At 32.2% G+C, this 12500-nt stretch overlaps 1 protein-coding gene across 1 annotated transcript; it reads left to right on the forward strand.

The window, feature by feature from the left end:
- Window positions 1-3274: 3274 nt before the first annotated feature.
- Window positions 3275-8457, forward strand: ptger4a (prostaglandin E receptor 4 (subtype EP4) a). The gene is made up of 2 exons (XM_058784921.1): window positions 3275-4142; window positions 7124-8457. The coding sequence occupies exons 1-2, from the start codon at window positions 3366-3368 to the stop codon at window positions 7613-7615; spliced, it is 1269 nt and encodes a 422-aa protein (XP_058640904.1). The 5' UTR covers window positions 3275-3365; the 3' UTR covers window positions 7616-8457.
- The last annotated feature ends 4043 nt before the right edge of the window (window positions 8458-12500 follow it).

Raw genomic sequence — 12500 nt, forward strand, 5'->3', positions numbered from 1 at the left:
TTTATTTCTTTTTATTCTTTTTTATAAGGTTTATTTATTTCTGTTTATTTCATTTCAAGTAACATTTTTAGCATCATTGAGATACTATTATTGTTTTTATTAATATTTAGAATTAGTTTTTACATTTTCTATTGTTATGTTAAATTTAGTTGTTTTAGTCATTTTTATTTTTATTAGTTTTTTTATTTGTTTATATTTTTATTTAGTTATTTTAGTATACTTCCAGTTGAATTAAATGAAAATGAGAAATGATGCCTTGGCAATAAGTGTACAGTTGCATTTATGTTGTATTTATGCTTTATTTCAGTTAAAGTTTATTTTATTTCAAGTAACAAAAGTTTTTTGTGGTTTTAGTTAAACTTAAATAAACTTTATTTACTTTTATATCTCTTATGCACAGAATAATAATACTAAATACAATGCAGCATCTGTTAAAAGTGTATCTCAAAATAAATCAGAAGCATCAAAAGCTTGGAAAGAAGCAGTGATTTTCCACTCGGTTCACTGGCAAACACGCGTGTCCGCACATGTCCCGCTGTAAAGGTAATTGTGCTGTTACTGTAGGTAGATGTTGTTTAGAAATAGAAACAAGAACTTGAGGGATGAGCCAAAACCTCAGCATGCAGAGATCGGCTTATGATTACACATTTATATCTAAACTCTCATAATACCACATAGTTGTAGGGGTAATTTATTGATTTGAATAGCATCTCTGAGGTTACACAGGTATAAACTTGTACACTAAGCATGTATTTGTGGAAAGCATTCCTGCAGGAGTTTGATAAACTGATATCTGATAGACAAGCATTTGTCATACATTTAACAACAACATTTTACTATTGTTTTACTTTTTTATGCATGTTTAATGCCAAAGTGTACATAGCAAAATAACCAACTAAAATAGCATACCGAGTCAAAATGTTTATAATTCCTCTAAATGCAAATCAGATTTGAGCTGTTTTCTTTGGAAGCTGCTCAGTTTCTGTCAATGACATAATGGTGCAGAAGAAACCGGATGTCAGTCCGGTTTACATTAAGAGGTATGATTTCATTTTATTCTTATTGCACTATTTATTTATATGCATCAAGGGAATTAGGTCGCAAATGTCATGCATAAAAGTCTAAAATTATTTTAAAATTAAAATTGCACACCAAAATATATGAATGAATTAATGAATATATATATATATATATATATATATATACTGTATATATAAGTGCCTCATTCATTCAAAATGTATGTATTTTTACTATTAATAAAAACAATTAATTTTCCAAAGACAAAAACATGCATACAATACAAAATGAAAAGATTATATTATACTATAAAATATAATTTTTCTTTAGACAAACGCCAAAAATGTTGCTTAGTGTATATAAATCATGTTTTGCCTTTACAACTTGATTTCACGGTAAACGAAAGCTAAATTATCTGTAGGCCTAATATGAAAGTATAATTAACATAAAACTAAAATTCCATGTTTGATTTAGTTTACTTACTGTAACTACTGGGAAGAACCATACTGTGATTTAAAACAAAAACAAACAAAAATATTCATCATATTCATTGTATGTACTAACAAAAACAAAAACAGAGCATCGGTAAAATTAATAAAATCCTAAAATAATTTCTGCAGTAAAGCAAACAAGGTGGTGTAAAGCGAAAATACTATTTAATCCATTTAAACAAAGCATTTTGTAATGGGGAGTGTGATTTGCTTGTAGTCAAACTGAACAAAACAGGTTTCAACCTGTTTGATTTTCGACTACACCAATATAAAAATGCTCATTAAATAAATAACACAGTCGTTTGACTTTTTTAGTGCACTTAAATGTAACCTGCTGATATTTACTTTCACTAACTCATTTATCTGCTTATTTTGTATTGATAGAACTTTCATGTTATTGCCTCTTCTTTATGCATTGTTTTGTTATTTAAAAATGTCTGCTAAATTAATAAATGTCATAAAGAAAGTCTCTCTTTCTCCGGCTTCGCTTCCTGTCTACACTGTCCTGTACTAATTAAGAAAAAATGCCAACAATAAATCTTAAAAGAAAAATGTATTTCAAAAACTGCACGGAAATGCATGCTTCTTTATTAAAGCAGATATAAATGTATTATGATGACCATGAATTTAACAGTAAAAAACCTGTTAATTGATTAACGGTAAGTTCCCCTACTACGGTGAAAAACTGTATTGGACATTACATGTAATTTTACGATAGTATACCGTTTTTTGGAAGGGAAAAAGAATGTATAATTTACAGCGAATAACCGTAAATTGACATTCCCAGAATTCCCTGCATTACGTTTCACATTTGACATTTTGGTAACCACAGCAGCTACCAGCTTTTTTTTTTTTTTTTTACTGTAATTTATTTTTTTACTGTAAATTTTACGGATTTTTTTACAGTAGCATTTTAATGGGATGCTTTGGTTCCCATGGTGTAAAATGTAAGTATTGAATTAAGTAAAATCTACTTAACTAAGTTAGGTAAAAATCCGCAAAGGAAATAAGTAAATTTACCATGGCCAGTTAGAGTTTGATGAGTAATTTCTACTTAATTATTCTGAGTTAACTCTACAATACTCAAGTACATTTCACTCAGTCATGGTTTATAAACGTCACTCAAACAGTGTAGCACTGAAAAAAGTACATGATTTTAGAGCATGTGGCTCTCTTATAAACATGCAAGTAGCAGTTTGCTATCCTTATTAAGATAATACTCAATATAATTATTAATCAAATGAACACAGATACCTCAGTACTTGGTGCACAATACACAATGATGGTAACAATCGGATAGTGTTTGAGTATGAATGGGTCATTTTGAATAGAAAATGAACTCCAGATGTCACAAAACAGCAAGTTACTAAAACTAACAACAAAAGCAACCATAAACCAGTGAAAGATTTAACCTTATTAATTATTCATGCCCCAGTGCATGATGGAAACAACGGGATAATAACTTTTGATATTTAGTAAACATAAACAATTCCAAGTAAAATGTACTTCTAAGTTCAAACTTTAATTTCTACAAGCTTAAATTGAGTACTAATAATAGAATTCACTATTTTTTTAATTCTTGCCTGAACTAAAGTATTTAATGTAGAAATTACATTTGTTTTTTTGTAGTGTTTACTTCACCACAAAATCATAAACGTATTATGATTTTACAGTAGCATCAGTAGCAGGGACGCTTTGGTTCTCATGGTGATTTTTTGGCAAGGGCGTCCCGTTATGAGTGTGTGATATGAGGCAGGAGGGGCGGATCAGTCAGTCATGACTTTATTCGCTCCACAGCAGGATTTACTCCGCGCTCCGCCAGCAACTCCTGCAAAATGACACTTGGAGAAGTTTAACATGGACAACAGCACCGCGACGCGCAGGATGGAGCCCACCATCCCGGCCATCATGTTCATCTTCGGAGTCATCAGCAACCTGATCGCCATCGTGGTGCTCTGCAAGTCCAGAAGGGAGCAGAAGGAGACCACCTTCTACACTCTGGTCTGCGGTCTGGCGGTCACGGATCTCCTGGGAACCGTCCTCGCCAGTCCAGTGACCATCGCCACTTATGTAAAGGGCGCATGGCCAGATGGAGACCCCCTGTGCCAGTACTTCGGATTCGTTCTGCTCTTCTTCTCCCTCGCTGGACTGAGCATCATCTGCGCCATGTCCATCGAGAGATACATCGCCATCAATCACGCGTATTTCTACAACGACTACGTGGATAAGAAGCTCGCGGGAGTCACGCTGCTCGCCATTTACGCATCCAACATACTGTTCTGCGCGCTTCCGAGCGCTGGTTTTGGAGAGGTCAAGATGCAATACCCTCAAACCTGGTGCTTCATCGACTGGCGGACCAACGTGAGCACGCACGCCGCGTTTTCGTTCATGTACGCGGGATGCAGCTCGCTGCTGATCCTGGTGACGGTGGTCTGTAACGTGCTGGTGTGCGCCGCGCTCATCCGGATGCACCGGAGGTTCGTCAGGCGCACGTCGCTCGGTACTGACCCAGGCAGAGCGTCTGATCCCGGCAGGAGCCGCAGCTTTAGCCGCCTGGCTGGCGCGGAGATCCAGATGGTCATTCTGCTCATCGCCACCTCCGCCGTCGTGCTTATTTGCTCCATTCCGCTCGTTGTAAGTTCTTGTGATATCCCCAAAAAAAGTTTTCTGAATTTAGTTTTTTTTTTTTTTCATGTCATTACATTGTTTAGAGCATGATATGTGACAAATGTGACCCTGGACCACAAAACCAGTCTTAAGTGTCAATTTTTCGAAATTGAGATTTATACATCATCTGAAGGCTGAATAAATAAGCTTTCAATTGATGTATGGTTTGTTATGATCGGACAATATTTGGCTGACAAAACTCTGGAATCTGAGGGTGCAAAAAAATCTAAATATTGAGAAAAACGCCTTTAAAGTTGTACAAATGAAGTTCTTAGCAATGCATGTTACTAATCAAAAATGAAGTTTTGATATATTTACAGTAAGAAGTTTACAAAATATCTTCATGGAACATGATCTTTACTTAATATCCAAATGATTTTTGGCATAAAATAAAAATTTATTATTTTGACCCATACAATGTATTTTTGGCTATTGCTACAAATATACCCCAGCAACTTATGACTGCTTTTGTACTCCAGGGTCACAAATGATATGTGACCCAGGACCACAAAACCAGTCATAAGGGTCCATTTTTCATGTGAAAAATGTCTTGTGGTCAACTGAATAAATAATCTTACCATTGATGTATGGTTTGTTAGGATCGGACAATATTTGGCTGAGATACAACTATTTGAAAATCTGGAATCTGAGGGTGCAAAAAAATCTAAATATTGAGAAAATCTCCTTTAAAGTTGTCCAAATGAAGTCCTTAGCAATGCATGTTATGCAAGTTTTGCAAATTTACTAAATATCTTCATGGAACATGATCTTAATATCCTAATGAATTTTGGCATAAAAGAAAAATGGATAATTTTGAGCCACACAATGTATTGTTGGCTATTGCTAAACCTGTGCTGCTTATGACTGCTTTTGTGCTCCAGGGACACATATTGTATTCATATGTTATGCTATGTCCTCTGTAGAGGACTTTAAAAAGTCCTGTTTAAAAAAAAAAAAAAAAAAAAAAGACATGAATAGACACGAAAAGGCAAAAACAGTGGGATACTTTGTTTTAATCACAAATCAAATTTCTTTTTTTATACCAAACTTTACATAAAGATGATTCTCAACTGAAAGATATTTTTAAAAACTATTTTTCTTTATGCAAAATGTGTGTAAAATGGCCATAAATGGGTTTTCCCATTATATACAATGTATCTATTTTAGATCTGTATCTAATTTGCATATTAATGTGTTTTTGGGGCAACATAGAATGAAAAAAATAATAATAAGTGCAATAATAGGAGTAATAATTTCCATAACATCTAATATTTCATAGGAATATTGATATATATAATTTTTTCCCTATTCATTTGTTGTGTCCGCTTTATCTCTCAATCACTCTGCTGCTGGCCTCAGATATGACTGTCAAATCTGCAAAACACAAAACTTTCTCACGGGCTGTGCGTTCAGATCTGCTTCGTGGTTTTCCTTTCCATTTTTCTGCATTGTGCAGCAGATTAGAGTGAATGAAGGAGGATGATTATGAAGATAAAAGTGTTTCGAGAGACAAACATGCTGACATATTCCTGGGTCACAATGTCACAGTATCACTGTAGTAAAATACAGAAATCAGCTATTTCACTTCTTTAGCAAGTGGTGATGTCAAATATTTGATCACAAAACAGAAAGCAAAGCAAAAAGAACCATAATCAACATATATTTTGTCAGATTTGACAGATGGTATTTTTCTTTTATTTGCCATACTGAATCAGAAAAAGTATCTGATCTATAAGGTCTGATTTTTGATGCAATGGAACTACGAAAATGCATTGTTGAAAAAAATATTCCCTTTTAAAATCACTTCTAATCATGATGTTTTATGCATGTCAGGAAAAATGGACAAAATTATATCCAATGTCATAAAATGTAGTATAAATAAAATATAGTACTGGTTGCATAAGATAGTGGAGATCAACTATTTAATTACTATATCAATTGCTGACATATTAAGTGATCACAAATCAGAAAATAAGGAAAAAATAACCATAATCAACATATATTTTAATAATACAAAAATATATTGATAACACTTAAAGTTGTTATGTGTAATGCATTATAAAGGTATTCATAATGTCATTATATTGTTTCATGAATAATTGTAACTAACCAAAGATAAATGCATTATAATGTTTGCAGATTTCTTGTTAATAATTAATAGATAAATATTATAACTGTTGTTACAATTATTCATCATATATATAGGTGCATCCTACAGTCTTTAAGTAAAGTGTCTTAAAGACTTCAGGTTGATGTTTATATTTTTTATTTATTTAATTTTTAAGGTCAAGTTTTAATGCAATGGATCTACAAAAATACAAAAAGGCCCCTTTTTAAAGTTTCTAATCTTTATGTTTTATTCCTTGAATGTCAGTAAAAATGGACAAAATTAGTTTAGTGTCCAGAACAAACCAAAATCCATTTGACAACACTGTAAAAAAAAAAAATGATTTTAATTATTTGATACATTTTACAGAAAATGTAATAATTTGCAGTGAGCTGAAAATCTCATAAAAAGTTATGAACATTGTAATATGCGTTATAATTCTTCATTTTATAATATAAAAATAAGGGTTCATTAAAAATGTGCACACATTTTTTAGTATTACACTGAAAAAAAAAAAAAAATTGGTGTAGAAACAGTTTTTACTCAGAAATTACTAGTAAATTTCATAAATATTTACAAAAAGGCAAGTAACGCATCATTAAATGTGGATTTTGAAATAGAAAGACTAAAATAGTGTTTTCTTGTAAAACATACTCCAGTAAAGTTTTAAGTTCAAAAAAGCATTTTTCATAGCAGACTAAACCTGGATGACTTTAAAGCATCATTAGAGTCACTGATGTTTTTTTAAATGGATGTTCCTTTAGACCCACAGATTCACGTGCAAAATGTTTGCATGTTATTTTGTCAAATGCATGAAAACTAAATCATGTCATTGTTTAAGGTCCAGGTGTTTCTCAACCAACTTTACAAGACGCCGGTGGAGAAACGGCTGGAAAAAAATCCAGATCTGTTGGCGATCCGATTTGCCTCGACAAACCCCATTCTAGATCCCTGGATCTACATCCTGCTGCGTAAAGCGGTTCTCTCCAAGGTGATCGAGAACATCAAGTGTCTTTTCTGTAGGAGTGACTCTCAGAGAACGCAGGGACAGAACAGCTTCCACTGCGTGGATGGAGCGCAGGTGTCCTCCATCATCTCCAGAGACTCTCCGTCTGCCGTGTCTCGAGAGCTGAAGGAGGTGACCGATACCTCGCAGACGTTTCTCTATCCACCTGAGAGCTGCCTGGACACCTGTCAATCAAGCCAGTGTGGGCGGAGCTTATCTGACGCTTCTTCCGAATCCTCCAATCGGAACAGTTTAGACAGTTCGTCAAAAGATCAAACCTTACAAGTGACTATAACCAATGAGACATTTCAAGAGAAGAGCATTTAACTCCTTCTGATGTGTTTGTATTTGTGTTCACATCATGTAAGGACGCTTCTAAGGACCATTAAAACATGGAGATTTTCTCTGATCTGCCTTCTGCACTTTAAGCGAGTGTTGATTTCAGATCAGTGGAGTTGAATGTAAATGTCATAAAAGGAATAGTTTACCCAAAAATGAAAACGTGCTGAAAATGCGCTCTGCATCAGTGTCTCAGTAATGGATGCTCTGCAGTGAATGGGTGCCGTCAGAATGAGAGTCTTAAAAATGCTGGATGTGTCTCAGCTTTTGTCTTCTCCAGATGTTAACTGATGGACTGGAGTGCTGTGGATTATTGTGATGTTTTTATCAGACTCTCATTCTGACGGCACCCATTCACTGCAGAGCATCCATCGCTGAGACACTGATGCAGAGACACATTTCTACAAACCTGATGAAGAAACACACTCATCCTGATCTCGGATGATCCTGAGGGTGAACGCATGTTCAGCACATTTTCCAAATTTTTGGGGGTGAACTATTCCTTTAAATAAGATTATTTATTTGAGTGAGTTTTTCAGCCATAAAGTCTTCAAGGATTGTTTCGATCAGTTTGGTTGTAAGTCAAATACATCTCTATCTGCCGGCGTACTGTACACATGTGTGTTTGTTTTTCCAGAAGAGTTCAAATCAGTCTAATCAAGATCAACAAAAACAAGCCCTGCAGGAAATAACCTAGTGGAGATGTTTGCATAAAAAAACCTTTCCAGTTTCTGTGTGTCCTGCTTCCCAAACAGCAGATAAATAAATACTCGATGCAGTTTGGCTCTCGTGCACTGCAAAAAAAAAAAGATTTTCTTACTTGGTATTTTTGTATTGTTTTCTAAACATTCTTGAATCAGGATGCATTTACTTGACAAGTGAAATGATTTAAGATATTAAGCCTTGTTTCCTAAAAAAAAAAAAAAAAAAAAATAGTCCAAATTTAGTTAGTTTTTGCTTAAAACAAGCAGAAATATCTGTTAATGAGGTAAGAAAAATCATCTTAATTCAAAGGCTAGACAAGATTATTTTTCTCGCCCCACAGGCAGATATTTTTGCTTGTTTTATGTTTTTTTTCAGAAAACAAGACATAATATCTTAACTCAATTTACTTGTCAAGTAAATGCATCTTGATTCAAGAATGTTTAGAAAACAATACAAGAATACTAAGTAAGAGAATCATTTTTTGCAGTGTAATGAGAAACACTTCATCACATGATAATATACAGTCAGAAATCTTCTAGAAATGACTTTCAGACTGATCATTGAGATGAAAACAGAAGCAGGTTTAATGTATAATCCAATGTTCAGAATCATCACTGAATGACGAGACTCCTCTGAGAAAGTTGCAGGGTTTTTTTCATCTATAAATCGGCAGTGATTTGTTGTTTTTGGACTCCTGGGCCGTTTTTCCACTCAGTGCCGTGGTTGTTTTAGGCTCAGATTAAGACTTCTAATGGAATGTGATTAGATTGTGTTTAATGTGAGAATCAGCAGACGTTTGTCTCACACACAGAGCTTCAGGCGAGGAATCTGCCAACCTTCTAATGCTTTAATAAACAGTATTTGTGTTTAGGATACGGATGTGTTTACAGGCTTCATAACCCGTGAGATGAAACCGTTCCCATGAAATCTTTGTTTACAATCACAGACCAAAGCAAATATGACCACTGCTCTCCTGTCTTCATTAAGATACTGTAGATGCAGTATTGATTACATGAGCCATAATCAGCCTTTTCATTTCTTTGGCCATTTTAAAAATGATCACAAATCAGAAAGTAAAGGGAAAAATATTCTGCCGAAAAAAAGACTTCCTCAGTATTTTTGTCTTGTTTTCCTGAAATCAAGATACATTTACTCAAGAAACTAAATGACTTAAGATCAGAAGTCATGTTTTCTGGAAAATGTATCAAAATGAGTAGAATTTATGATTAAAACAACAACAAATATCTGCCAATGGAGTCAGAAAAATAAACTCAAGATTATTTTTCTTTGTTCTGGCAGATATTTTTTGAAGCATAAATTTGAAGCATAAATTTGCAATTTACATCAATTTTTCCACAAAACAAGATTTAATATCTTAAACTATTTTGCATTTAGTATCTTGATTTTAAGGTGTACTGGAAAATGAGACAAAAATGCTGAGAAATAATTTGTTGTTGTTGGATTTGATAAATGGTACTTTTTCTTTACCATATTAATTACCATATTAAATAGTAAAAAAAAAAATTGCTCTTATAATGTGTCTGTGTTAAGGTTGGTGTTCATATTTTCATTTCTAAGGTCAGGTTTTTGCAATAGAACTAAGAAATACAATGTTGAAAAAAAAATCCTATTCCTAATTACTTCTAACTGAAATTTTAATATAGATGTTTTATTCCTTGAAGCATGTCAGTAAAAGTGGACAAAATGTGTTTAGTGTCCAGAATAAACCCGGAAAACATATATATGTTTATAAATAAACTTTTATTTTATTTTATTTTATTTTTTTATTTTATTTTATTTTATTTTATTTTATTTTATTTTATTTTATTATTTTATTTTAATTTTAATTTTAATTTTAATTTTAATTTTAATTTTAATTTTAATTTTAATTTTAATTTTAATTTTAATTTTATTCAAGTGAATTTTTTTTTTTCCAAACTTGGTAAAATATTTTTTAACAAAAGATGGAACAGGGTTGATCTCAGTAATTCTTACATGTGTGTAAATGAGCAAATAAATGTCTATATAAATAATTCACAGATCTTCATGTAAAATCTTGGTGCTAAAGACAGATAAAGCAATTCTTAATTTGTTTAATTACAGTAAAAGCCTTAATCATTTTCTACAGTTTCAGTCTAATCAGGTAATAAACCGAACCTTACTTACGTATGGAGCATTAATAAACATACTGTACTTTTTCTTCAGATGATTAAAATGTTAATTTTAGTGACTGTTTTTCGGTTTGTAAATGTGCAGTGGTCCTGTTAGTGAAGACCTTCCATAATTTTCTTATAACGACCCTGATACTCAGTGTTTGTTTGTAAAGTCTCTTCGTGATCAGGGCTGTTTATACGATTATCCCGATGGATTAATATAATAAATAATCACGAGTGTCGATGGACAGAATGTTCCCATCAGCTGCAGAGCATTTGAAAATGCTGTTGTTTATCATCACATTTATTTGACGTTCTTGTCTTTCACATGTTGCCTGATTTACCAGATAAACCAAAGCCAAACTTTATTTGTTAGATATGAACATCTAAACAAACCATCTCTTACTTGTATGTGTGTTTCCATCATCTGGTGACAAACAAGAACTACTAGAATGCAATAAATAATAAAAACATGAGGTTTTTCTGCTTTAAACTTGTATTTGAATAGTTGTACTCATGCATAAACTGAGAATATCTGGCAACCTTCATTTTTGCAGTAAAACAGTCCAAAGTGTCCCATAAAGCAGTTTTCTTGATTTTAGTTGTTAGTTCTTCATTAAATTTCAGCAATGGCTTCTTAAAGTGTCTGTATTTATGACACAGGCATTAAAGGTATATCATTTTATATCTGGAGTTATTTCTATAAGCTGCATATTTTCATGCCCTCAACGTAATGCACTTAAAATATTAAACTAACAGTTTCAGAAGATCATTATAGATTAAGTCATGTACGTTTGTGAATTTTAAATAGTTCCTCTGCTTTAAGCAATGGCTATTTTTCTCATGTGCTGCTGCATGAAGTTTAATTTATTCAGAAATAGCTGTTTCTTTATTTCTAAGCTAAATGTTTGAAACTAAACACACTTCTTTGGAATTTTAATTGCTAATAACGAATTTGTAGGTTTCAGTCTTTAGTATCCCTTTAACCTCCAGATCAGGACATCGATCTTCAGGAAGTGACATCATTACTGGAAGGAAGTCAGCAGTCAGTGAGCATCAACAGTGTGTTTCTCTAAAACCTGCTCAAATCTGTTTGATATCAGTGTTTCTCTCTGAACTTCATGAAAGGAAACTTGTGCTCTCTCAGTCCACGACTTCAGCTCTTGGTCTGAGCTTGAGTGTTATTTTATCATTAATATAGTGTAATGGTTTTGAATTAATTCAATTTTTTTTCTTTTAATTTTAGTTTAAAATTTGTTGTGTGTGTGTTTTCCAGTTTCATTATTCTTGTTTTAGTCTATTTATAGTTTTCATTATTTTTATTTCAGTTATTTTCAGCTTTCATTCTAGTAATTATTTAATAATTCAACTTAAACTAAATGGACATTTGAAATGCTGCCTTGGCAACTGACTGAAATATGACAAGTTACATTTGTTATATTTTATTTTATTTATTTAACATTTATTTTATTTCATTTACCACAAATGTTCTTTTGTTTGTTTGTTTGTTTGTTTTTTAATATATATATTAGTGTGAGTATAAGTGTCTGAGCTTGAGGGTTATTTTAATATCATTAATATAGAATTATGGTATTTATTAATATTTTAACTTTTTATATTTGTTATATTTGTTACATACATTTTCTGTTTCATTTTAATTTTAGATTAAGTTTTAGTATTTTTTGTGTGGGTTGTTTTCTGGTTTTATTATTATCTTTTCAAATGTCTATTTGATTTTTATTTGATTTTAGTTTTAGTTTAGTTATGTCCAACTTGCAGTTATTTTAGTAATTCAACTTAATATAAATTTTAAATGTTGCTTTGACAATTAACTTGAAATGTTTTTTTTTAAATATTTTAATTTATTTAACATTTTTTATTTCAATTAACAATTTATATATATATATACATATACAGTATAAGTTAGTAGAATTTAAGAGTGAGTGTTATTGTAGCATCATTAATATACTGTAGTTTTATGGTATTTATTACAGTTTTTTTCAGCTGCTTACACA

Source organism: Onychostoma macrolepis, chromosome 08 (genome assembly GCF_012432095.1).
Source record: "Onychostoma macrolepis isolate SWU-2019 chromosome 08, ASM1243209v1, whole genome shotgun sequence".
NCBI classification, from domain to species: Eukaryota; Metazoa; Chordata; class Actinopteri; order Cypriniformes; family Cyprinidae; genus Onychostoma; species Onychostoma macrolepis.

Bases quoted from the DNA above. Each gene is read 5' to 3' on its own strand.
- ptger4a (XM_058784921.1), top strand. From the start codon at position 3,366: ATGGACAACAGCACCGCGACGCGCAGGATGGAGCCCACCATCCCGGCC. The intron at 4,143-7,123 runs GTAAGTTCTTGT...TCATTGTTTAAG, and splicing joins TTTGCTCCATTCCGCTCGTT to GTCCAGGTGTTTCTCAACCA.